This window comes from Blastocystis sp. subtype 4 (assembly GCF_000743755.1).
Source record: "Blastocystis sp. subtype 4 strain WR1 chromosome Unknown seqid_0162, whole genome shotgun sequence".
Taxonomy (NCBI): Eukaryota; class Bigyra; order Opalinata; family Blastocystidae; genus Blastocystis; species Blastocystis sp. subtype 4.
This window is the reverse complement of record NW_014569385.1, coordinates 1-24,308: the sequence shown is the minus strand read 5'-3', so window position 1 is coordinate 24,308 and position 24,308 is coordinate 1. Positions and strand designations below refer to the sequence as shown.

General features: G+C 41.0%; 12 protein-coding genes across 12 annotated transcripts; 6 read left to right on the top strand and 6 right to left on the bottom strand.

Moving 5' to 3' along the window:
- Positions 1 to 587: 587 nt before the first annotated feature.
- JH06_2687 (thiamine pyrophosphokinase) lies at positions 588 to 1,328 on the bottom strand (the record flags this gene model as incomplete). Its single annotated transcript, XM_014671465.1, is given in 3 exon segments — positions 588 to 1,001; positions 1,020 to 1,166; positions 1,197 to 1,328. 3 exon segments carry the CDS (start codon positions 1,326 to 1,328, stop codon positions 588 to 590), a joined length of 693 nt encoding a protein of 230 aa, XP_014526951.1.
- Positions 1,329 to 1,519: 191 nt separating this feature from the next.
- On the bottom strand, positions 1,520 to 2,195 carry JH06_2686 (GTPase-activating protein; the record flags this gene model as incomplete). The annotated part of the gene is made up of 4 exons (XM_014671464.1): positions 1,520 to 1,613; positions 1,645 to 1,802; positions 1,834 to 2,029; positions 2,065 to 2,195. 4 exons carry the CDS (start codon positions 2,193 to 2,195, stop codon positions 1,520 to 1,522), a joined length of 579 nt encoding a protein of 192 aa, XP_014526950.1.
- A 705-nt stretch (positions 2,196 to 2,900) lies between these two features.
- On the top strand, positions 2,901 to 4,397 carry JH06_2685 (glycosyltransferase; the record flags this gene model as incomplete). Its single annotated transcript, XM_014671463.1, has 5 exons — positions 2,901 to 3,260; positions 3,290 to 3,496; positions 3,527 to 3,742; positions 3,770 to 4,138; positions 4,185 to 4,397. The coding sequence occupies 5 exons, from the start codon at positions 2,901 to 2,903 to the stop codon at positions 4,395 to 4,397; spliced, it is 1,365 nt and encodes a 454-aa protein (XP_014526949.1).
- Positions 4,398 to 4,447: 50 nt separating this feature from the next.
- Positions 4,448 to 6,634, bottom strand: JH06_2684 (hypothetical protein; the record flags this gene model as incomplete). Its single annotated transcript, XM_014671462.1, has 2 exons — positions 4,448 to 6,330; positions 6,361 to 6,634. The coding sequence occupies 2 exons, from the start codon at positions 6,632 to 6,634 to the stop codon at positions 4,448 to 4,450; spliced, it is 2,157 nt and encodes a 718-aa protein (XP_014526948.1).
- A 502-nt stretch (positions 6,635 to 7,136) lies between these two features.
- On the top strand, positions 7,137 to 9,101 carry JH06_2683 (pre-rRNA-processing protein ESF1; the record flags this gene model as incomplete). The annotated part of the gene is given in 11 exon segments (XM_014671461.1): positions 7,137 to 7,235; positions 7,269 to 7,359; positions 7,393 to 7,470; positions 7,483 to 7,589; positions 7,614 to 7,676; positions 7,707 to 7,902; positions 7,932 to 8,056; positions 8,075 to 8,353; positions 8,384 to 8,509; positions 8,541 to 8,930; positions 8,961 to 9,101. 11 exon segments carry the CDS (start codon positions 7,137 to 7,139, stop codon positions 9,099 to 9,101), a joined length of 1,695 nt encoding a protein of 564 aa, XP_014526947.1.
- Positions 9,102 to 10,850: 1,749 nt separating this feature from the next.
- On the top strand, positions 10,851 to 11,647 carry JH06_2682 (hypothetical protein; the record flags this gene model as incomplete). Its single annotated transcript, XM_014671460.1, is given in 3 exon segments — positions 10,851 to 10,916; positions 10,947 to 11,546; positions 11,558 to 11,647. 3 exon segments carry the CDS (start codon positions 10,851 to 10,853, stop codon positions 11,645 to 11,647), a joined length of 756 nt encoding a protein of 251 aa, XP_014526946.1.
- A 284-nt stretch (positions 11,648 to 11,931) lies between these two features.
- JH06_2681 (hypothetical protein) lies at positions 11,932 to 12,798 on the top strand (the record flags this gene model as incomplete). Its single annotated transcript, XM_014671459.1, has 6 exons — positions 11,932 to 12,003; positions 12,035 to 12,105; positions 12,136 to 12,204; positions 12,233 to 12,347; positions 12,378 to 12,434; positions 12,466 to 12,798. 6 exons carry the CDS (start codon positions 11,932 to 11,934, stop codon positions 12,796 to 12,798), a joined length of 717 nt encoding a protein of 238 aa, XP_014526945.1.
- Positions 12,799 to 13,367: 569 nt separating this feature from the next.
- Positions 13,368 to 15,396, bottom strand: JH06_2680 (mitochondrial DNA helicase; the record flags this gene model as incomplete). Its single annotated transcript, XM_014671458.1, has 4 exons — positions 13,368 to 14,090; positions 14,122 to 14,277; positions 14,308 to 15,229; positions 15,260 to 15,396. 4 exons carry the CDS (start codon positions 15,394 to 15,396, stop codon positions 13,368 to 13,370), a joined length of 1,938 nt encoding a protein of 645 aa, XP_014526944.1.
- Positions 15,397 to 16,423: 1,027 nt separating this feature from the next.
- JH06_2679 (hypothetical protein) lies at positions 16,424 to 16,861 on the top strand (the record flags this gene model as incomplete). The annotated part of the gene is made up of 3 exons (XM_014671457.1): positions 16,424 to 16,577; positions 16,608 to 16,717; positions 16,748 to 16,861. The coding sequence occupies 3 exons, from the start codon at positions 16,424 to 16,426 to the stop codon at positions 16,859 to 16,861; spliced, it is 378 nt and encodes a 125-aa protein (XP_014526943.1).
- Positions 16,862 to 18,414: 1,553 nt separating this feature from the next.
- Positions 18,415 to 19,854, bottom strand: JH06_2678 (vacuolar protein sorting-associated protein like; the record flags this gene model as incomplete). The annotated part of the gene is made up of 8 exons (XM_014671456.1): positions 18,415 to 18,519; positions 18,542 to 18,910; positions 18,941 to 19,051; positions 19,082 to 19,172; positions 19,203 to 19,554; positions 19,586 to 19,675; positions 19,708 to 19,773; positions 19,803 to 19,854. The coding sequence occupies 8 exons, from the start codon at positions 19,852 to 19,854 to the stop codon at positions 18,415 to 18,417; spliced, it is 1,236 nt and encodes a 411-aa protein (XP_014526942.1).
- A 555-nt stretch (positions 19,855 to 20,409) lies between these two features.
- Positions 20,410 to 21,316, bottom strand: JH06_2677 (2-oxoglutarate malate translocase; the record flags this gene model as incomplete). The annotated part of the gene is made up of 2 exons (XM_014671455.1): positions 20,410 to 20,450; positions 20,509 to 21,316. The coding sequence occupies 2 exons, from the start codon at positions 21,314 to 21,316 to the stop codon at positions 20,410 to 20,412; spliced, it is 849 nt and encodes a 282-aa protein (XP_014526941.1).
- A 2,261-nt stretch (positions 21,317 to 23,577) lies between these two features.
- JH06_2676 (diketo-d-gluconic acid reductase) lies at positions 23,578 to 24,137 on the top strand (the record flags this gene model as incomplete). The annotated part of the gene is made up of 2 exons (XM_014671454.1): positions 23,578 to 23,630; positions 23,660 to 24,137. The coding sequence occupies 2 exons, from the start codon at positions 23,578 to 23,580 to the stop codon at positions 24,135 to 24,137; spliced, it is 531 nt and encodes a 176-aa protein (XP_014526940.1).
- Between the last annotated feature and the right edge of the window lie 171 nt (positions 24,138 to 24,308).

Sequence of the window (24,308 nt, the reverse complement as noted above, 5' to 3'; positions counted from 1 at the left end):
TTGATTGTTACTAGTTGTATTGAATCTCTGATTATTGATGATCATTTCAATCCTGATATATCATCATTGATATTGAACAATTCATTGATATCATTGAAATGAATTGAGATTGGAAATGATTGTTTTGAGAATGTGAATCAATTTGTGATTGATGGATTGACTGCATTGGAGGGTGTTATTATTGGATATGGTAGCTTCTGTCTCAATGAGAAGCATAGACAAGGAAGCAAATGTTTGATAATGAACTGTGATCAACTGAAGCATATCCACATTGAAAGGGGTTCATTCATGTACTATGAATCATTTGAGTCTAAGAATCTTCCTTCTCTCATATCCATTCATTGGATGCCCATTCTGGGAAGTGTCATTTGATAGTATTTGATAGTATGAATGATTGATGAATGATGAATGGATTTGAATCAACTTCAATCCATCATGCTTGGATCAGAGTGACAAATGGAATGATGAAACAGATACAGTTATTGTAGCATATGCTGACTATTACATCCTCTTTGTTCGCATCAATCTTATCATCTTCCATCATGGTATCCACACACATTCTAGTCATTCTACAACTACAGGTAATGCTAGTGAGTATGATAACAAACAAACGAATCCAGAGCCCAGTGAATGGATAGAGTCCAGATTAAGGGATATGGACAATCAACAGTAACACTGTTGTCAATCATGCAATTGGAAGAACTGACCAAGTATCCAAACTGCATAGAGGAATCCTGAAGATTCCACTTCAATCCCGTTGTTGATACATGAGAACATACAAACCCACCTACTGGAATAAGTCCACAGGTGAATCCATCTCTGTTCAAGAATGCATCACAACGGTGAATTATATTCATTCCTGGCTTGAGGATACGAAGAGTCCCTCTAGGTCCTACAAGCACCAAATCTTCAAAAAAATCCTTTGCAACCATCATCGAATTGATGATACCGAAAGAATGATCAAAACGACCGCCCAGATCACCATAGATAACTACGTGAAGCTACAAATTAGATACTACAGACAAAACGACGTTGGGATAACGTTCATGAATATGAAGCAAACACTTGTCAAGATCGGTATTATCCTGACTTGGATCTTTTAGAATCGTCGTTCCATGTTGTTCATAGAATTTTAGAGTTGTTTCTGATGCCGAATCAAAATCACCCTAGAACTCACTACTTCACAGAGAAGAAACGATTATAAAATCCGGAATAAAGGTTTCACGATCTTCTGGAAACATACTATACAAGAGATTCGCTGCTCCATCAGCTGTCACATGAATTGCTGTTGTACTCCATAAATACCTATCCCAATTAATCCTCCTCATGAACAAAACCTAAAGAGACGAGAATCCATTGTTGTATTCAGAAATACCAAGCACTCTACTAATCATCTTTATATGTCTTTCAAACTGTTCTGAATTGATCCATCAAAAAGAAACGAGTTACTAATAGAAGTCATGGATATCAAAACAAAATGATGTTCCTGATTAGGTAACAAACAATTGGTAAAGGATACTTACTCCTGACTAGGAGCGGGTTCAGTAGCTGTTTCAGCAGCAGCAAGATCCTCGATCTTTCCGGTCTCCAGATCCACCTTCTTTCCAAAGATCCTATCCATTATCCATCACCCAACGAACCAACTTGGCATTGCAAAGACGAGCCTCGTCAAAATGCTTCTTAAACTCCTGAGCGGTAGCATTGTCCTTGAACCGAATGGCATAGTTTCCAGGCTTTACCTCACCGTCAGCAAAGTCTTCGCAGAAGAATGCAAAAGATCGGTCACTTCCAGCACTTTCTTTCTACAGATTCACTCCAGACCAGAAAGGTTACAAGAACAGTCATAGGATTAATAATGTGATTCAAAATGAGCTTGAAAGTTTTCTCCTGACGCATGACAACTCTCTCTTGTTTGCTTTCCTTATGCTTCAGAATACGAATATCTCCAGTTCCTCTCTCCTTCCAAATATTCTTACGAACCTCATCACCATACTTATCCTCAGCAAAGAAAAGGAACAATCTAGCACGCCTATACACCTATGAGTGCACCTATTCAATCCCTACTCGTGATAGATCAGATCCTCATCTTCCTCTCCCGACTTGGTTTCCACCTTGTCAATTACCTTAGTAGGAAGCTTCAACTTGGCATCTTCGACAGTCTCGCAATCAGGAGCATACTCAAGATCTTCAGGCATGATTCAATCTCTATTCCAGTTTTCACTGCGACAAAACCAAAAACTAGTGGTCGTTTCATTGCCGAAAGAATGAGATATTTTGTTTTTTCCATTTCTCATTTGATTTTGAGTACCTCCGCATTCTCACGTTTGGGCAGCAATGAGCGGTCAGGGAGAGATCTGTTTCTTGTTTGGAATGACTGTGCTGCTTTTGTGCTATTTCTGTGTGCAACGTTTGAATAGGGATAGATTTCTTATTAAAACCAAGTATCCGTGCAGTTCTTGTGTTATTGAAACCAATGGATTGAAGTCGGAGACAGTGATTCTTTCTCGCACTGCAGAAAGAAGGCCAATCTTGAGGAATTTTTATGAAAATGCATCTGTGGTTGAAACTACGAAGACAGGAATTGAAACTCCGCAGCTTCCACAAAGTCTCTTTCAGAAGCAGTGGAAAGATGAGGATTTTCCTGGACTGGACGTTGACAATCGATACATCTCTGTTGAAGAGATTCTGCGAAATGCAAGTGTTATTCGATTTGATTATTACAAAAATTTATCGTATCCATTTGTTATGTACCATAAAGATGATCTTGTGTGTAATGCATCGATTCGGCAGATTCCTCAAACAACGAATACTATTCGAAATCGGAAATTCCTTACAATTAACACCAAGTTTCTCTTTTCCTCGTTCTGAACCATAGGAATCCTGTTACCTGGAGTTTGTTTATGAAAAAGAAGCGAGAAGAATCTAAGGCTCCTGAATGGCTGCATGCGAAGTATGGTTGGTGGTATGGACAGAATGTGTGCATTGAGAACAGCACGAATCTTGTTCATATTTATACCACCAATTATACGCATTATCTCTACCTTAATTCTACAGTCCGGTCCCTTCGAATTCCTAATGATCGGAGCAATTTCCGTGAGATTCTTCATGTGATGCCTCACTATGCTCCCTTTCCTTCTTCTCATCGTATTGTGGATGGTATGTATGTGATAATGGGTCGTGGTTGGAACAACATGTATCATCACTCAGAATGGAGTATTCAGCTGATTCGATATGTTTTACTTAATCAAATGTTCCCTCCTGTATCTGATAATCAATGTATTGATTGTAGATGAAAACCATTGTTCCCTTCCCTTCCATCGACTTTATGAATCACTATACACACGATTTCAAAGGTCATTATCGTTATGCTCGAGGCTACCAAGATCTTGTTATGGATACTTTCAAAGCTGATGTTAATGGAATTGATCTCACTCCTCACTTTGTTGAAAATGATGAATACAAACAGGCAGGGGGTATACTTTGTTCTTCTAGTGCTGTATAATCATTATTTCTCTTTGATAATGAGATAATCGTACCAATTATAACAGATATGATCAAATGTTTTATTGATAAGAAAGAGGCTTATCAAATTCGTCTTCTTGCCTATAAACGGTACCGTACACCATTACCTCTGTCTCCTCCAGATAAGCTTCATTTACGCTTTGTGGATAGAAATACTCGTAATCGAGGAATGATTAATCAGGATGAGATTCTATCAATTCTTCAGAATACTAGTGATGTGGTTGTACTGAGGACTTTTAATTCATAGACTCAACTCACTATTCAAGTGAACCAGAAAATGTCATTTTCAGAACAGGTTGTATCTATGTTCCCAATTGATGTAATGGTATCAGTTCATGGTGCTGGACTCACTAATATTCTCTTTATGTTACCATACAGTGGACTGGTGGAGATCTTCCCTCCTCTGTTCTTCGAACCGTATTATCGATCAATTTGTAGAAATTCGGATTTGATATATCGATCTATTCGCTATTCGAAGATTGTGAACAAAAGGGATTATGTTTACATTCGAAGAAAACTCGATCTTACAAACAAAGTCTTTTATGTACCTCCTTTGAATTTCACAAATGATTTAAATGATATTGTGCATCAAGTGCGTGAAAAGAAGTATTCTATGGTAGATTGCTCTCATTTTTGTTATAGAATAAACAGATTAGTTATAGCACACCCATCTCATTGTCACAGGAATTGTTTCTGCTGGATCACTGCAATTCCAATCAATGACCACTTGGACACAAGCATTTGTAAGTGGAAGCGCTATGAATCAGATTCAGCCCTCATACTCACAATATGAACTCAAATCCATTGTTGAAGGACAACTTGTTGCACAGGAGAAAGTGATGGTTGTCGGAGAAGGAGCCACGGAGGTTGTCTGACGTTCTTGAACTACTACATTCACTCTAGTTCTCATATTTCAATTTCGTTCCTACGCCGCCACCTCACACATATCCAGTTGACTGGATGTATCGGATGGAATGATGACTGTTAGCCGATTAGTTACCGAACGGGTCAACTGGAGGTTGTTCTTCTCTACAAAGTTCATAGACTGAAGAAGACGCTCATCCTCCTCAATACTCGCAGAGGGACCTGTCGCTCCAGTTGCTCCAGTTATTCCCGTAGCTCCTCTTTCACCTGTAGCTCCTCTGGGACCAGTGCCTCCTCTGACTCCTGGCGCTCCCGTGGGACCTGTAGCTCCTGTAGCACCAGGTGCTCCAGTTGGACCCTCTGGTCCTTCTGGTCCTTCTTCGCCTGTTGCCCCTGTTGCTCCAGGTGCTCCACTGGGTCCAGGTGCTCCAGTAGGTCCTGTAGGACCCATAGGACCTGTTGCTCCCGTAGCTCCCGTAGCTCCAGGCGCTCCACTGGGTCCCGGCTCTCCAGTGGGTCCCTCAGCACCTTGAGGACCCTGAGGACCCTGTCGTCCCTGAGGTCCCGTCACTCCTTGAGGTCCTTGAGGACCTGGCTCTCCCGTTGGACCTGTTGGACCCTCCATTCCAGGAATTCCATCAAGTCCAGCAGGTCCTCTGGGACCCACAGGGCCTGTTTCACCAGGTTCTCCCGTTGGACCTGTAGGACCCTGAGGACCCATTTCTCCTGGCTCACCAGTTGGACCTGTTGCTCCAGTCTCTCCTCTCGGACCAGTAGGGCCTCGAGGACATGTCATACATGGAGTAGGAGTAGGTTCGTCTGTAGGAGGACAAGGAGGGAGTGTCGTTGGTGCCTCAGTAGTTGGACAGGGAGGTAATGTGGGTGGTTGCGTAGTAGGAGGTTGCGTAGTAGGAGGTTGCGTAGTAGGTGGTTCGGTAGTAGGAGGTTCAGTGGTTGGAGGTTGAGTAGTGGGTGGTTGAGTAGTAGGTGGTTCAGTTGTAGGAGGTTCAGTGGTAGGAGGTTGTGTTGTAGGAGGTTGAGTAGTAGGAGGTTGGGTAGTTGGTGGTTCAGTGGTAGGAGGTTCAGTGGTAGGTGGCTCCGTAGTAGGAGGCATTGTAGTAGGAGGCATTGTAGTAGGAGGCTCTGTCGGCTTGACAGAACAGAAATCAGAAAGGATAAGTTGTCCCCTGAGACACTGATACCCAGCAGGCACAAGAGTAGTATTCACAAGATTATTCTGACAAGTGGCATAGTAGCTTGTACATGAATAATCATTTCTCGTTCCATCTTCATTTACACAGATATTATGACAGAAATTACATAAAGAATTGGGTAATATGTAATCACACGTTGTAGGCAATACAAATCCTTTATCTTTACACTTATAGTTATTGGGAGGTCTTGAAGGAATGGTTGAATATCCATTCACACATTCGCGATAATAGTCTGTTGCGAATTCTGTTGTTACGTATCCAAATTCCGTAACACACTGAATCCCAACAAAACTGCAACGATGGATAGGAGCACGACACTGACAATTATCACAAGAACGGATCTGACCACTGTTACAAATATATCCCTGATCCACAGTTTGTTGGGCTGATAACAATCCATCCACACAACGACGGTAGTTTTCAAGACAGTATCCACTCTGGAAAACTCCATCTGTACTTAAGCAACGAATACCCTCGAAGTCACAAGTATAATTCTCTTCTGGCACCGTTCCTGATGAATAAACAGCTTCTCCATTGTAGCATTGAATCCCAGGACCCACAGGATAGGGATAGGAGATGATTCCATTCTCACAAAGAGCATAGTAATCAGTATATGTATCGTATACAATCTGATTAAGCTTGGTCACACAAACTGGACCTGTGAAGGAGCAAGTAGTAGTAGGACACTCTGTTGTTGCCACAACAGCTCCTTGATAACAAGCATACCCATCTAGATATGAAATAGATCACAAATATGAACCATCGGTTCCTAGGGCATCACTTGTGACTCCATTGTTGCACAACTGATAATAATCTGTGCACTGTGTTGTAATGACATTCATATCCCCGTCAATACATCGAATACCCGTGAACGAACAGCTCATACCTCCACGTTGATTGCAAGTAGCTGTGTTCACCTGATGCCCACGATAACAGTAGGTTCCTCGAGCCACTTCTTGGGGAGTTGCCCATTCTCCATTGAAACATTGTCGGAAGTATCGAGTGCACTGGGTTGTAGATATTTGTCCATACATTGTCGAGCATACAACTTCATTCTCAACACATCCTTTCTGTCAAGTTCTCAGATCATGCTTACCAACTGCAAATGCACTAACTAGCAACTGAGAAAGTAGGATTGCTAATGAAATAGTTCCTCTTGACATTCTTTGCAGAGTATATGTTTGAAGACGAAGCCACCTTGTCAAGTTGCTTCGCTCTTTTCGACGAAGAAGACTCCACTTGAAATCTTCGTTTATGATACGTATTATCGACTTTGTTTCCGTCACAGTTGCCCATCATCTCCTGGATGCTAAGGCGAGCACGTTATTCCCGAACTTTGGATTCCAAAATATGATACAGAATTATTTAAGAGCTAAAAGTTGAGATATGGGAGAAACAACACAGTCACCCACGGTCTTGAGTGATCCCATACATTATCATAGGGAACTGTCTTTGAATCTCTATTAAAAATGTTGTTTCATCCAGCAATGAAACTCCCCACAACCACCCATTGTTGTTTGGGAGTATACTTAAATAATGCCAAAACAAAGAAATAACTCTGCTAGTTCTAAAAAGAAGGAAGTAGAACAAGCCATTGATCAAGATCCTCGTTTTGCCGATATTAAGAACGATCCCGTATTTGATATAAATTGTGAATGAGTTGCTTAGAGATTTCGATCGATCAAAAAGGACAAAGTGAAGGGAGAAGTGGATGAGCGTTTCAAGAAGAGTTTTGGCACTGATCGGAAACAGCACAAGAGTTTGGAATGAGGAATAATTGGTTTATTGTTAGAAGATGAAGAGGACTCGGAGGATGATTTGCTTGCTCAACTTGATGAGCTGAATGTACGGAATATGACCTCAGCTCAAGGTTAGAGACGAGCTCGTGGAGAGGCGAGTGATATGGAAAGTAGTTCCGAGTCGGAGGTGGAAGATGAGGTATTACTGCAACAAGAACCAGAAGAGGAGGAGGAAGAAGAAGTGGTGTGTGTTTTACAAGACGATAATGTATAGATCGAAGATGGAGAAGCTACTCGTCGTCTTGCTTGTGTTAATCTGAATTGGGATATTATTTCTGTCGGATTTGGATTCTTCTGTGACTTCTAGGCAGTGGATCTTCTATCCGTCTTCAAATCATTCTCGCAAGGTGGTTCAGTGTACAGTGTGACAATTTATCCTTCAGAATTTGGTAAGAAGCGACTGGAAGAAGAGGAGAAATACGGTCCAGAAGGTCGTATCGTAGAGGATAGGGAGTCTTTCGACGAGGAAGACATTGAACAGGAAGAGAAAGTGGATGAGGCACGTAGGGGAAAGAATAAGAATGGACTCTAGGACTGAGGAAATACGAGCGTGAACGACGTCGTTATTACTTTGCTGTGATCGAATGTGATAACAAGTTCACAGCAAATAGTCTGTATGAACTGACAGATGGCACAGAGTTTATGGTACGAACTGAGGTATGTGTGTTAGACTAGCGAACAGGAAGTATTCTGGATCTTCGTTTTATTCCAGATGATATGGTGTTTGATACAAGTTCAATCAAGGACAAGGCAACCTTTGTTCCTGAGAATTACAATCCTTCTGTCACCAATTTTAATGATGTGTCCAGCCACAGCAATGTCCAGCTGAGTTGGGATGGAGAAGACAAGAAGCGTACGAATGAATTGGTGAAAGGTCGTTCGTCAAAGAAGAATGAGAAGGGAGAGATTGATTATAGTAATTACTTGGCTTCTTCAGATAGTGATGAAGAGGACGTGAGTGTGAGGAAAGGAGATGAGGTATAGGAAGAAGATGTACGTACGAAGTATGCATCGTTTTTGAAGGGAACAGAGGAGGAAATGGATGATGAAGAGGAAGAGAAGGATGCAGACATCACATTCATTCCTGGTTTGAAATCCACGCTAAGCAAAGTAAGAGAATGATAAGATTGGTGAGAGATAGAATCTGGAGGAGAAGGCGAAAGAAGACAAGGCAAAGGAATCATTGAGTATTTACGAGGAGTATCGTCGTAAGATGAAGGAGAAGCGAAAGCAGAAAGTACAGGAAGAAGATGAGATGGGTGTCGAGGCAGAAGAGGAGGAAGATTTGTTTGCTGATCTGGATGCAGAGAACCATCGTAACCGAAAGGGAAAGAAAGGAAAGAAAGGAAAGAAGGAGAAGAAGGAGGACCCAGAGGATGCAAAGAAGCGAGCAGAACTCGAGTTGTTAATGATTGATGAGGGAGATGAACTCAAACATAACTTTGATATGAAGGAGATTCGTAAGGATGCAGAGAAACAGGGAAAGAAGAATAAGAAGCGATCAAAGCAGGATGTTCAAGATGATTTTGAGGTATGAGTGGAGAGGAAGTATACTGGGTAGATTAATACGGATGATCCTCGTTTCAGAGGTCTGGTTACCAACTCCGATTATAGCATTGATGTGACGAATCCAATGTTCGTGAAGACGAAAAACATGGCGAAATTAGTGGATTCGGTGACAAAAAAGAGAAAGAAGGAATAATTGCTTTTAGATTATGTTTGTTTCAACCAACATATTATAGAGTGAGAACTTTACAGGAGTGTTCAATATCCGTCTTCCCGAATTCAAGATAGTCATAATCAGGAATCGCATCCAGAGCCAACATGCTCTTAAACTCTTGTTTTAACATATCAGCAGATATAGTACCAGGTTGCATCCCCATTCCCACTACACCTGGTGTTCCAAGAGAAACATAACCAGAACGAGACTGTAGATATGCAGACGGGGAATAACCTCGTTGTACTTCCACAGGAGTCATATATGAGGAAGATAATCCTTGGTTCTGAGGAGGAGAGGTAAAGGAGTTGTTGAAGGATTGATAATACATAGGATCAGTTGGACAATACGTTGACTGGAGTGGATAGACGGTAGGCGTACTGTATCCTGAAGTGCTGTTATATGCTGAAGAAATACTACTACCACTATAATACTGGGATGAGCTGGAAGGAGCTAAAGGAGAGACTTCAACCTGAGTGGGAGTCGTTGCTACAGTTGGAGGAGATACGGTCGTATTTACGGTTGGAGGTGGAACCTCGCGAGAATGTGTCATACTTATAGTAGGAGGAGTTACTGTTGCATTCAACACAGGAGGAGCACCCACAGGATTTACAGATGATCGAACAGGAAGAACAGAACGTATATCCTGCGAAGTTTGCTTAACTGAAGAATACAAATCATAACTGATGGCAGAACTATTTCTAGAGTAATTTCTTGGTTTCAAAGGCGAAAACTGAAACAAAGACAAAACATTCACCTGATGAGGTGTATATGGAATTCGACTATAAGCTAGAGATCTCCGTTTTTCAATAATCCAGTTGATATCTGGAATATTCCGACTCAGGACAAGCTAGAATCTAATTCCAATATGAAATATACTTTAAATCTATTAGCATCCGATGCACTTACAGATCCCGATTTCACAAGGGTCCCATAATAATCACGGAGTGCAATGAACGAGAAGAACAAGTACATAATAGCCGAATAGTCAGGATTGGGGACGCTACATTCCTTCGTCAGTTCATCATGAAGAGCAATCAATACTGACGGTTCTATCACATACTGATTAATGGCAAATTGAATATCAGCTTTCGCCCGATCTTGGATCTCAGTTTCACTCGGATTCAGATGTTTTAGGAGTCCGTAACTCATTCGATGGGGAGAAATCTGAAATCGAAAAGATGCCCAATATGGCGTATTCGGTCCACTTTTCTGGGCTCCTTGTTTTTAAACTATCTACATAGATTCTCCATTTGTGTGTCGAATAGACCTGGTTTCCATCAATTCGGAGGAAGAAAAGTGATTTCTCTTTAGTGCAGGTGATTCCCTATTTGAATTGGTGACAACAATAAGTAGTGAGTGTTTGGATGGGATACATTTATGAATAGATCCAGATTTGAATACTGAGACAGAATGGATCGTCTTAATCCAATGGACGCAAAAACAAGTGTCTCAAGAAAACGTTCTGCTCCAATTCCTCTCACAAGTGGGTCATGTGGTATGGTATCTCATGCAGCTTCTCCACAAAAACAAAGTCGACGGAATGCCCTGTTGAATGCGGTGAACTCAATTCATTCTGCAGCACACGAAGTACCTGGAGGTAAATCTCCTGAAAGTGAGTGGAAAGCCAAAAGGCAGTTCATTCTGGAGTCCATCTCGAAGCTTCAGAGGGATAAAAAAGCTGAAACTGCACAAAAAAGAGATGAAACTCCGAAATCCAATTTAGAAAAGAAAATGAATGTCCAACTGATGAAGGGCGAACTCCCTCAAGTCTATGTGGATTTGCTGACAAGATTTACTGTAGTGAATGTTGATTGTATTTAAGTATAGGTTGTTGACATCTTTTTGAAACGCAATCATCCCAAAATGGTTCTGCTCAGTAATATCCACAATTATCTACTCTTATCTGACTGCAAATTAAGTTTCCTGGAGGATCATGTGCGGAGTATTGTCTATCTCTTTGCTTACAAAGAAACTGAAGTAGATCGGATGGAGGCCTATCGAATGGGACGAACAAAACCAAAATTGGCAACAGAACTATCAATCCTCACATTGCGACTACCTCATGTGGAGAAGCCATCATCCATACAGGATCAGCTTATCAATTTCCTTGGGAGTTCTCGGAATCTGAATGGTGTATTTGTGGCAATGAAGGAGGAGGGAAGGAAAACGGAACTCCTTAAGGATCGAAGTTCGCAACTGAAAAAGCATATCTGTAGCTATATTGATGATCGATACGAAGAATACATTACACGAATAGGAGAAAAGAAACCAATGGAAGGACGGGCAGCTGGATTTACCATGAACGAACTCGGAGAAATGCCTCAAGGAGAGATTCCGCCTCCTCTAGCGTTTGTTGAAAAGACGGTCACAGACCAGTTAAAAGAGATGCAGGCTGATGTTGACAAAGCAGTAGAGTATAAGAGTATAGTGTTATATAGATTCTTGACAAGACACTCGCTCCTTCATCACCACGCAAGAGCACCAAACTGTATAATAGATTTGAGATGGATTTACGAGATATCAAATAGTTGTCTGTTTGTTGTCCATAGTATTGCGCCTAACTGAGTATTGGGCTCCCAAATTGCGCCTAACGGATTCTTCTTAACTCATCGTTAGACTGTCAGATAGTCATTTTGTTGGTGGAGGTGTGCTAAATGCATACATCATTCCAATCAAAGAAGGATCTTGATGTTATCCTTCCTCTTGTAAACGAGAATCAAATGGCAACGATCAATTGGCTTCGATTAATTGGTTCGGTTCATTTTCCATCAGTAATTCGTTAGGAAATGCAGCAGATGGATTTCCTGTCTTCATGCTAGATTTACCTGCTCTCTTTACTTCAGGTAAAAAGGATATCACTAAAGAGTTTTCTCTTTTTGTTCATGTATATCGTGGAAATGGATTGACATGAGTAGATGTTAAGTAAATATCCAAATGGGTATGGCATCTTTTTAATTATCGAATCTTTTGACTACATCAAAGTGTCGTAGGATTCCGTTGCTTCGTAAACTGATAGAGAGTATGCAGCTGTTAAAGAATTGCGTGAGCTTGTTTCTCAAGAGATCCGCAAGGCTGTTAAAGCAGTGTAGGAATTAAGTTCTCTTCTAATCTAGATGGGTGTGGAAGGCTAATCTTCGTTTCCGACTCTTCTTAACCTACTGTAAATCATTTCTATCATCAAAGGCCCTGCGAAAGGTTGTATATATCAATAATGAGAAACAAATACAAGTTGTATTCTCTGTAAGGTATTACTTATAGAAGTATATTGCAGCGGATTTGGATATTGTTGTGTCTGATGACATGCGGATTTTCGTTGTATATGTTGTTGAATGGCTATACCTAATAGAAAAAGTCTATTCTAAACCGAGATTCTTCTTCAAGTTTGTTTGTATTCCTATTCTTATCTCCAGGTGTATCTAGCTCTATCAATAACAATGGGCAGAGTCCATCAAGGATGTCTCAGTCATCTTCTGTTAGGAGTATTGATCTGTTGCATTCTGGTTCGGTACGTCACGGGATCCGTTTATCCGGCCAGACAGAGCATGTGGTGGAAAAGGGAGGATGGATCATGCCTCCCCTCGAGGAACAATGTGATGAGACTCATGTATCTCGGTTTATCCAACAAGCGTGTGAATATGTGGAGAAGAATGGATTGGGTAAACAAGGAAGAAGCGAATAATCTGTAGATGTGGTAGGAATATTCCGTCATAGTGGGGACAGTGTGAATAGTGAACGGATAATGCATAACCTGGTGGATGGAATGACATTAGATGTCTGGTTGCTACACAATTATATTCCTGTGTTTGATATGTGTCAAGCTATCAAACTGTATTTGGTGAAAGTACGTTTATTCCCTTTAATGTTGTATCCCTTTATTGAAGAAGTTCAAATACTCACAGATCCCAACGAGATCACAGAGAGTGTAACAATGATTCTATTGCTATTGGAACCAGCGCGTTTTTATACTTTGAAGCGAGTTGTGGAGTTTTTTGGTCGCGTAGTGGAACACTCAGCAAAGAATCAAATGAATGGTAGAAGTGATGATGGGATGCTAAGGAATAGTTAATAACCTTTTGACATGTATCAATCTAAATATTCTCCCTAATGGCCCAAATGACAATGCTCTTTCATTTGGAAGGCGAACCAAGTTTCTTGATGTTTTATTGCGAGAATATGAACAACTATTTCAAGCGTATAATAGATAGCGAATGTGTTTGTGATGATGGAATCAAACAATCTTATAATACACTAACCCATAATAATCTCATGTGCTGCTTTCCCTAACAACTTTGCTTTATTCACCTCTTGTATAGAAACTGGGTCTGAAACCTCATGTTTTCCTTGCGGTTCCTTCACATCATTCTTCACTTTTTCTTGGAAAATCAACCGTGACCGATTGAATGTCAGGGATACACTACCCAAATCTCCATCAAATCGATTCTTCTTCACTTCCAAACGCTTCACTCCGTTCTCATTCTGGAGAATCAAGACATTGTCGGCTTCCTGAGTAGCCTTTGCGGTACCAAACACACTGCTTATATTGAGAGCCTGTTCCTCTGGCTCCTTCCGAGGATGAATCACAAGTGTTACATGAACGTTCTGATTCGTAGCAAACTTTCGGAATTCATGGAGGGCTCGTTCTTGAGCATCAAATCGTTCATATCCTTTGAAGGTAGCTCCCATCATAAATTGGAGATTATCGAGAATGATATGCTCCACATCATAAGCATAAACACTATACTCCATCGCATCCAGAATTTGCTCCACTTGTGTGCTTCCAAAGAATCGAAGATAGAACAGGGGAAGCTGCTGGAATCGATCAGCAATGGCCTCAAACTGTTTGTGAGACATCTCAGGTGATAAAGGAACTTCACTAAACTGTTTGAGCATGGTAGTTCCAAGTCGGCGATTCGCAATCTCAAAACTACCCCACAATGTGGGCACACCCTGTTTCAAGAGGTCTAAGGATAACTAAGTGTCAGGAAGAGATGGAAGGATTCACTTGAGACAGTAGCGTAGTCTTCCCTGAACCTGTGGGTCCTGTGAGAATAGTCAGTTCACCCCGACGATGGCCTTTGAGTGTCTGATTCAAAAAGGGAAGTGATGTGAATTGAGTCCCTTGCAATTCATAAGGATGCAGAAGATCGTAGTAAATATCCTAGAATTCAGGAATCACAGAAATCACAACATTTCTCAATTCTGAGAAGGTTAGAATCTGATCGTGAGGCAAGGCTTTCGCTCGGTCCATAAATTGCCGGAGATTGAGACCTCGACGAAGACAATCACAAGCATCCTTCACACCCTGGGATGCGTCCAATTCTCCATCTGAAGAAGGAGGAGGAGGAGGAGGAACGATCCGTACTCGTCCCTGACCCAGTTTCTTCGCAAATCGCTGAGCATTCTCTTGACCCACCCGATCGAAGTCCATCCATAGAATGATCTCCTTAACAGGCTCCAGTAACGGTAGCAGACGAATAGGAAGAGAGGTAGCACCATTCGGAAGCGAGATAGAAGGCATTCCTGTGGCCTGATATACAGCCATTGCATCGTATTCTCCCTCCGTGATAACCAAACACTTGCAGTTGGCAGGGACCGTGTGCCAGCCGAAGAAACCCCAATCTCCTCCATGAGGTTCCAAACGCATGTGGCTCTTGGTCTCAATGGATCGAATCTTGTAGCGATGAACCAGAGGAGTCCCATCGTCTTGGAGGGAGATCCAGGGGAAGACCACACAATCCTCAGTTCGACTCTCGCCATTATCCAGAACGAAGGTTTTCTGACATGCTCCCACACAATACTTCCGGAGTGTTTCCTCCGTTAACCAGCGACCAGTGGGGGTCCGATCTGTGAGACTCTTCCACACCGATGGATACACCTTATCACGTAGATTGGCTGTATACTCCTTAATAGCATTGTAGGCGAATTGGTGAACCTGGTTCCAGGAGTCTGTTGTGTCTGGAACAGATGGATTCACCTTATCGTTGGATGGTACAACCGTTTGAACGGACTGATCACTCTGGAGATCACCCTGCTTGCGTTTGAAATCAAACCAGGACCCACAAGTACCACAACGATGACAAATAAAGGCTCCTGTCTTTTTGCTAATATATCTAAAGATGACTATAAAAGGTGACAACAACAGTTTGTAGAGATTATCCGCTTTGTTGTAGTGCGGCTTCGGGCAGAACATACATTCACGAATCATAAACTCCTCTGCATTCTCCTTGTACTGGAGATCCTTGCGATTTAAATACTCCACAATTGCATTCTCATCCATCTACTTCGGAAATAAAACATAACGATACTTTATAATGGGATGAAACAAAAGTGCCTGAGGAATCTGTCGACCTTGGAAACGGCTGACTCTGCGAAAAAGGAAGACTTCCCCGAGAGGTATATGTACGAAATATCGGACTAGACACCTGAAGTAATGAGCACACTCACAACCCAACTTGAAGAAGAGGAACGACTCTTCCTTTCATCCTGATATTCCTTAGAAGTCTTCTGCATGGAACTCGATACGACAGTCCCAGCATTCCAGATATCCACCACGAAGGAGATAATAGAAAACGAAAAATGGAGGCAAAGGAATCAAAACAATTATTGTCCCTACAACAAGTCCGGAAATGGGAATTCCAGAAATATCTATTTCATCCTTTCTCCATAACTACAGAGAATGGGAGAGCGGGAATGCAAGGGACAGAGTGGAGAGAGCGTTCCTATAACAGATGGTAGTTTGTTATTAAAGGGAGTGATGGTTAGGGAATACGGTGGTGATGAGAGGTACTGTGAGTTATAAACAGTTCTATCCCGAATGGAAGGGACATTGGAATTATGTATCTAAAGATAACCGAGAGACGGTGACTCGTTCTCAAACGTTTGTATATAGACGATCGAGTAAAACTTGGCCCTTTATCCCAGAAAATGAAAAGCAGAACTTTGACATATTCACAGAGAGTCGACGGCGCGGTTTAGAGACGCAATATAAGGATTTTGAAAAGTATTTATCTACACATTTGAAAAAGTATGCATGCGAGTTCTGTGGGTTGTGGGAGGGATCGTTCTACATGGAGAATTCGCGTGTTCCAATCAAAGAAAGTTTTCGATTGGGAATTGCCTATTATGGGAAGGCGGAAAGTTTTGATTCCTCCACTCTCCCCAAGTCAACTCTCGATTACTCTCGGTTTGCATCCAATCTCCTGTACGAGGAACCTTCAACAGGTATCTTTGTGCTGTACGGAATGGGAGAAAATGAGTTTGGCTTATTCAAGGCACTCGTGTGCATCAACGCAGATACAGCTATTATGACTACAATCAAGTGTTATGTTCATGATCACTTAGCGAATACAGGAACCTTTATCACTGGAAGCGGTGTTCGCACAAAGGGAGAGAGCTTAGAGGCCATTCGTAAACGCTTGTTAAATCCAGCGAATCGACGCCGCAAAACAACCCGAACTGGTGAGATAGATTTGGGGAAATGACATGTAGAGGAAGTCGTGGATGTATGTGACGTGTGTAATTCACCTGGAGAGAAAGGAGGAGCTGCATTGAATACCCATTTAATTCGATGTAGTCAGTGTGGTGTATATGTTCATCCTGTAACCATAGGAGAGAGAATTGAGTTGTAGCTCTGCTATGGACTCGAGATTACTCCAGCTACAATGGCCATCAATACACGATACTGGGTATGTGACCCATGTTTATATCAGGCATGGAATGAAAAGGGTGCAACTCTTTGTTAGGTGTGACTCGTAGCTCCACTTGCTAAGTCTCTATGTGTATGCTGTCAATTTCCTGGAGGAGCCTTGAAGCGATCGATGGAAGGAGAGTGGTGTCATTTATCATGTGTACTATACTCCAATTATCTCTCTGTTCTCAGTTATGCCACAATGGAGCCCATCTATGTGTATGAACAATAGAGCTGATTCATTGATAGTCAGAACCCCATGAATGAACATATGCCTCTCTCATCGCTGGCTATTGAGCATTTCCAGCATGTTGTTATTCATGGAGAGAATGAGGATTAGACCTGTTGTGTTTGCCAGAGTTCCCGGGGTTTAACAGAGAAATGTTGTGTTCCTGGTTGTAACAATTACATGCATGGTCGTTGCTTACGATATTGGAAACCAAAAGACTCTCATTCAGCTACTTATTACATCTTTGTATTCAATGGAGAGGATGGGTACGAGAACTAGGAATTATCAACTATAGACTACGTGGTGTGAAGTATTATTGTCCTCTTCATGGTGTATCAAAGGATTCTGTTGAAGAGAAGACAGAAGGTGTTACGAGTAATGGTGTATTCACTGTCGAATATCCAAACAGTGAGGTATACAAAGGTGAAGTACACAATAACCGACGAGAAGGTTATGGGGAATATTACTATAGCAATGGGATCGTTTATCGTGGCGAGTGGGTAAATGATCATGAACATGGGAAAGGTGAATACACACGAGGAGATGAGATAGTTTATAAAGGAGACTTTGCTGATGGCCGAATCAATGGATATGGTGTTTATTATTATGATAACGGTGATGTGTATGAAGTAGGAGACAAATGATGAGATCATGAATAGGGAAACTTCCGTGAGGGTCTACGGTGCAATCAGGGAGTGTATTTGTTTCATAATGGAGCTGTATATGATGGCGAATGGAAGGATGATAAGAGGAATGGAACAGGCACATTGGTCGATGCTCGTGGTAATACATATGTAGGCGAGTGGAGCAACGACATGCGAGATGGAAAGGGTGATATTACTTGTCAACAACGTCGCTTACGTCTGATTGACCGTGACACAGGCGAAGAGTGCTATCCGAAGCAACAACGGCTCATTTCCCATACAAGTGATCGTGTTAAGGAGGCTGAAGAAGGAGTCGATCGAAGAGCACGAGAAGAAGCGGAACGGCATTTAGAGGAAGAGTACGTTGACGAAGTGGTGAAGTACAGTGGTCAAATGAAAATGAACCAATTGGAAGGAAGTGGAAATCTGACATATGGCACTGGAGATGTTTATAAAGGAATGTTTCATAGTGATCTGCGGGATGGACGGGGATCCTACATTTTCAAGAATTATAGTGTTTATGGTAATTGGAAGAAGATGTATGTTACTTGTAGAAGGACATTTCCGAGAAGATAGAATTGAAGGAGTTGGTACTGTAACAATTCCTACAAATGTGCGGGCGAAAAAGGAGGATATCTTTATGCCAATCATTCTTCCTCAAGGAACTATCAAAGAAGTACACAAAGCAGCTGGGTTTGAAGAGAATGGTTTATCATGTGTTTGTTACAAACATTACTAAACACCATCTTCACCGAATTCCTTAGTCCATTGCACATAACGCTTCAATTCGGCTTCAGAAGCAGCCTTTACAGCACGCTTCAGCAACTCTTCTATATCATCCTATATGTCATTCATTTTTTACCATTCTGACTCGTGTAAAGACAGGAACGGAAACACTACCCTTAGGCAGATCGAAGAGACTAATCTTGATAGCTCCAGCAGTATTAGCATCACAAGGATGGAACATACGGTTCTGATCCATATAGAAATAATTAGCCTTCTGAATACGCTTCACAGGGACCATAAGAGCCTGTTTCACCAGACCACTGATATCAGAACCAGAGAAGCCCTCTGTACGTGATGCCAAATAGGCAAAGTCATCTTCATTCAGAGTATGGCCTTCCTTACCAAAATGGATCTTGAACATAGTACGACGTGCCACCTCATCTGGGAGTGGAATATAGATACGTTTCTGGAATCGACGACGAATAGCAGCATCCAACTCCCATGGCTATCGATCATTCTTAACACTCTCACATACCACATTCGTTGCTCCAAGTACCAATACACCAGTTTGATCTTTACCCACACCATCCATCTGAACAAGGAATTCATTTAAGACTTGACGCTGACCAGAACTTCCACTTCCTCCCTATCTCTGATTCAACTAACCCAGACATACATCTCGAGAGCCACAAAGGGAATCAATTTCATCCACAAAGATAACAGTAGGTTTCCTATCACGAGCCATATTGAACATTTGCTTCACAAGACTAGGAATCACTCATCAACCTCACATCTACCGTGCACTCTCTCCTTGCCACTTCGACACAAGATCTGAAGAAGACACGGACATAAAGGTACTGTCAGCTTGCGAGGCAACAGCTTTGGCAAGGTAAGACTTTCCTGTTCCAGGAGGACCATAGAGAAGAATACCTCTCCAAGGTTGTCTCTTTCCCTCAAAGAACTCGGGATGAAGAGAAGGAAGAATTACAGCTCCCATCAACTCTTCCTTTGCAACCTCCAGACCAGCAACATCCTCCCATTTGATATTCGGTTTCTCAGTCACGATGGCTTGGGCCAATGCATCTTGAAGCTTCTTATCCTCGTCATCCTTTCCTCCTTCGGCCTTCTTTTTGGGTTCCTTCTTCTTTTCTACGTTACTTAAAAAAGATCTGGATCATACCATCTACAACTTTCTTTAAATCTTCTGCCCTCTTGAGGTATGATTCAATTCGGGCATTCATATTAGATACTACATAAGGATTCTTCTCATCTAAAGAGAATTCAGGGATTTCAATTACATACATACAATAGCCTTCATCAAATAGCTTATTCCTTCTTTGTAGTTCTGGATGGCTTCTTCATACTTGTCTACGTTACAATAACTCTTTTAATATTACTCTGATTATCAAGCTCAACAGCACGTCGAATATATTCTCTTCCTTGTTCCATTTTTATGCGGATTTATCTTAACTGTATGTCGTAGCGCCCAGTTTAGGTTGAGTTACTTGCTCGTCTTTTGGCAGTCAGTCAAACAATAACTTTACTTTATATATTTGAATTACGACGCAATGGAATCCCAAATCACGATTTACTAGACTTAGACCTACATTACTGTTGAGTATAAACTCTGTTATACAAATTGTTTTTGTTCTATTTAGGACCTTTCTGTTGTGTTTCATTTAAGGATAGAATCAATTGGTAAGTGATTGTTAACGTATGTTTGTTTCTCTCTTACGAATGGTGAATATAAAGATCCTTCAAATAAGTGAATTGGACTAGGTAGTACTTCTTCGTAGATTGACAAGTTGCCAACAGTACTAGACCAATATTGAGAATTAATAAAAATGGTACTCATTCTCTTTATGATTAAATGTTTGACATTGATTTGCAAATGATGGACTCATAGAATAATTATAATGAATTGAAGAGGATAGAGAATAATACACTACTATTAATCTATTGTATATTTCAATTCTTCAGTAATGTTCTTTCAACCCATATTCATTAATAGTAATTGCAAACAATTAATTCTGGATTCTTATTGTCTGTACAACAAACACACCAAACTAATTGCGTGAAAAGCTACGGTAAACAACTAATTACATCGAAAGATCCTGTTATAACCAGCTGTAAAGAACTCTTTAGTCATCAAAGTGATCATACCATGAGGGGCAGAACGAGAATAGAAAGCCCAATATCCCTTCCAGAAGCGCATGAACCCCTCCTCTCGATAAATCTTCATAATACAATCAATGAATCCACGATAGGGGAATTGACCAGTTTTAGGATCAACACGCATATTCATCATACGAACCTTTATCAGATCGAATGGAAGCGCAGTGAATGAACAAATAAAACCCGAAATACCGCTAGCACCAAAACTACAAAGGTAGTGGTGATCAGGGAAACGTCGCATCAAAAACTCTTTGCCTTGGTCATAAGAGGCCAGCAGACCAGTATTCATACCGATAGCTCTCCATACGACAGGAACAGCCCCACGCCATAAACAACGAATTCCTTCTTCTCGAGCTATCTTGTATACAGCTTGGAAAGCATTGTGATATCCACGTTTCAGTTCCGGAGGAGCCACTCCATCTGCCTGCATACGTACTAAAGCGATATCAAAAGGATTACCCATAATTCCTCCCAAGGCTCCAGCCACAAGTCCGCAACATGCCTTTTGCCACAAGGGAATCACTTCCACTTTCTGTGATCTCTTCAATTCGGCAGAGAGTGAATCGAAAATGCCCAGACGAGCCGTTCCATAAACTGCCTCTCGCATAAACGCAGCAGACAAACCCTGATAAAATCCCTTGATACCAGCATTTTTCCAAATGTATTTGACCACAGTAGTAAATGTAGATGGGACATTGCTATTCTTTGTTGACAATAGGATACGCGTTTTAACCATATCGAAAGGGAAAATCTGAATGTAACATCCACCTGTATGCAATTACACAACATGTCGAAAAACAAGCTGCACTACCGCCCGACGCAAAAGGTCTGATCTTATATTTCAACCCCTTTGGTTGGTCCTCCATTCTAACAAGATTTGTTTGTGATAGCAACCTAGTTTCTCCGTTTCTCCGTTTCCTATTTCCCTCTCAATGCGATCAAAATAAGCAATGTAGGATACTGTCATTGAAATCACTCCTACCCCTTTTTTCAAAATGAGTTATGAGGCGATTAATAAACTCAGAACTATAGAAACGATTTCTCCTATCTAATGACCCAAAGTGCACGATATTCGTTAATACTAATATGAAATTCTGAGAAAAAGAGATATCAATACTTTTGCAGGATTCTCCATAACAGAATCCTAAATAATGCTCATCAGTGTAAGCATCAATTATGATTACAGTTCAATAGCTTATTCCTAAATACAAAACCAGTTCCAGAGATATCGATAACGAAATGATATCCGTCACACCTAGTAATCCTTCCATTTTCTTCAATAGATTCAGCAAACCATCTTACAGAAGTATGATTGGAATTCACTTCTTTCGGCTAGAAAGCTATCCTAATACACAAAATCGTTGTACACAAGACGAAAGGGTCATCCACTGATACTGAAGAGTAATTAGGTTACGTAATAAGAATCATTGTGTTTATTATTCTTTTATTACTATGCCAGACTACGTTAGTTTGCTGTTCTGTAAGCCTTAGATGTTGTGTATTTAGTATAGGGTGCGCTATTTTTGTTATCGGTGCAAGTGAAAGTGTATTCTTCCTTCCAGTGAAATTTATCCTATAGACTACTATGCCTATTTTACAGTTGTCAAATAGTCCAAATACTAAGAAATCTGGTAACCTTTCATTTTTACTATCAGACATAGGACTACGGATAGAGAAAACTAATTTACCACAATTTAATCATATCCAAGAAACAGAATTGCCTACTCCTACTCCCAAATCTGTTTTGATGACTGTTTCCTTTAAGAACGTCAATCCGTTTTCCATTGGTGTTACTGTTATTGTTTCATACTCTTGTGAGGTGCATTGTGAAGTATTGGAGCAAAGTCAAGACAGCAAAGTACAGAAAGTTTCAGTAACTGGTCATGCCATTCGTAACATTGAGTTATTTATTATGATAGATAGGATCTACTTTTTTTAATATGGCGGGACTCAAACCATCAACGCCGTATAGTCTTCAATGTACAGCAATTCCTGATGATATTAATCTTCATGCCAATCGTTCGAAGATCATTCCTTTTATTACTGGAGATGGTATTGACTTTATTTCATCCTTATAGACAGCTTATTTCCAGATTCGCCAGATCTATCGATGGAGACGGCGTGTTACCTACCATGTGGCGAGTAATGTGAATGCTCCCATTGCATGTTATATAATGACAAAGAAACGTAAAACTGCGATGGACTCACGAATGTAGCGGAAATTCTAGACACTTACGAGTCGTCAACTGGTAACAAGCAACGAATAGTCTTTTCTGTTCCTTCAGCTAGTGTTCCTCTGTTGACGAAATGTGAGATGTATGATTCCTCGAATAACAGTACTTAATCAATCCTTTATCTTATCTAGTGATTCTATCTACTAATGTTGAAGAAATTCCTCCTCTTGTTTCTGTTTGGAAAGTCTTTGGTATTACTAGTTTTATCTTCTGTCTTGCTGTACTGGCTTACTATTTGTGGATTCATCGTCAAGTGGATGATCCATCTCTTTCTATGTATGTACTCGTATTTTAGCTGATAGATAGTATTCGCCAAACTGATTCTGAGCCTATTAGTATCTTCTCTAAACATGATTTGGGTCTGAATCCAGCAAAGGCAGAAGAGTCGAGTCTCCTTGAAGAAAGGAAAGGAATGATTGCGTGCAAGCGTTGTGGTTATTTAAATAGTGAGAAATCAGTTGTATGTAAAGAATGCAATGCTCTCTTAAGAGGGACGGATCTATTTCAGGGAAAAAAGACACGAGTCTATTATTAGGTAGTGTTTGTTATGGAAGAAATGATCTTGTATCTTTTCTAGGGTTCGGCATACGCGAAATTCTATCGTTTGTTACAGTGAGTAATCGTTACGTCAGGTTGATTTGTCAATCACAAGTTCTTGTAATCTGATTGACACTCTCACCGCACAAGTTGAGCAGTTTCTCTAAGATCTTCAATCCCAGATTTATAGTTTTGTTACCCCTTATCAATTGCTTATATCTTCTAAATGAACAGTGTTATTCTGAACAATGATGTAAAGATGCCCCTTCTGGGACTTGGGTAAGGATTGAAGCAATTCTTGATTCTAGAACCTACCTCTCTACAGGGAATTCGTGTACAGAAGCTGTTGAAACTGCTATCAAGGCTGGATATCGTCTCATTGATACTGTTTGTTTGTATATGAACCATAAGGAAGTTGGTGCTGCTATCAAGAAGTGTATTGATGAGGGAATTGTGAAGAGAGAAGAACATTTCATCACTTCAAAGCTATGGTGCTGTGACTGGAAACCAGAGAATGCAGAGAAGGCTATTCTCCAGGCATTAGATGATCTTCAGACATCTTATATCGATCTTTTCCTTCTTCACAAGCCCTACTTCTATAATCTATCTCCTGAAGAGGAGAAGAGACGTCAAGAGGGTTACTTCTTTGACCATAGTGTAGTTCCAAAGAGGGGTGTGAGATTCTTGGATTCAACATTGATCTGCTTATGCCAACTTGGAGGAAACTGGAAGAATACTTCACAAGGGCATTCTGAGAGCCATTGGAGTGTCCAACTACACAAGTAAGAGACTCCAACTTCTTCTGGATCGATGTACTGTAAAACCTGCTGTCAATCAGTTGAGTTACATCCTTATCTCCAACAGTGGGAAGTGAAGGATCTGTTGGATAAGAATGGAATGTATTTCATGGCCTTCTTCCCATTAGGTGGAGCTGATCGTGGTGTTTCTCATAAGTAT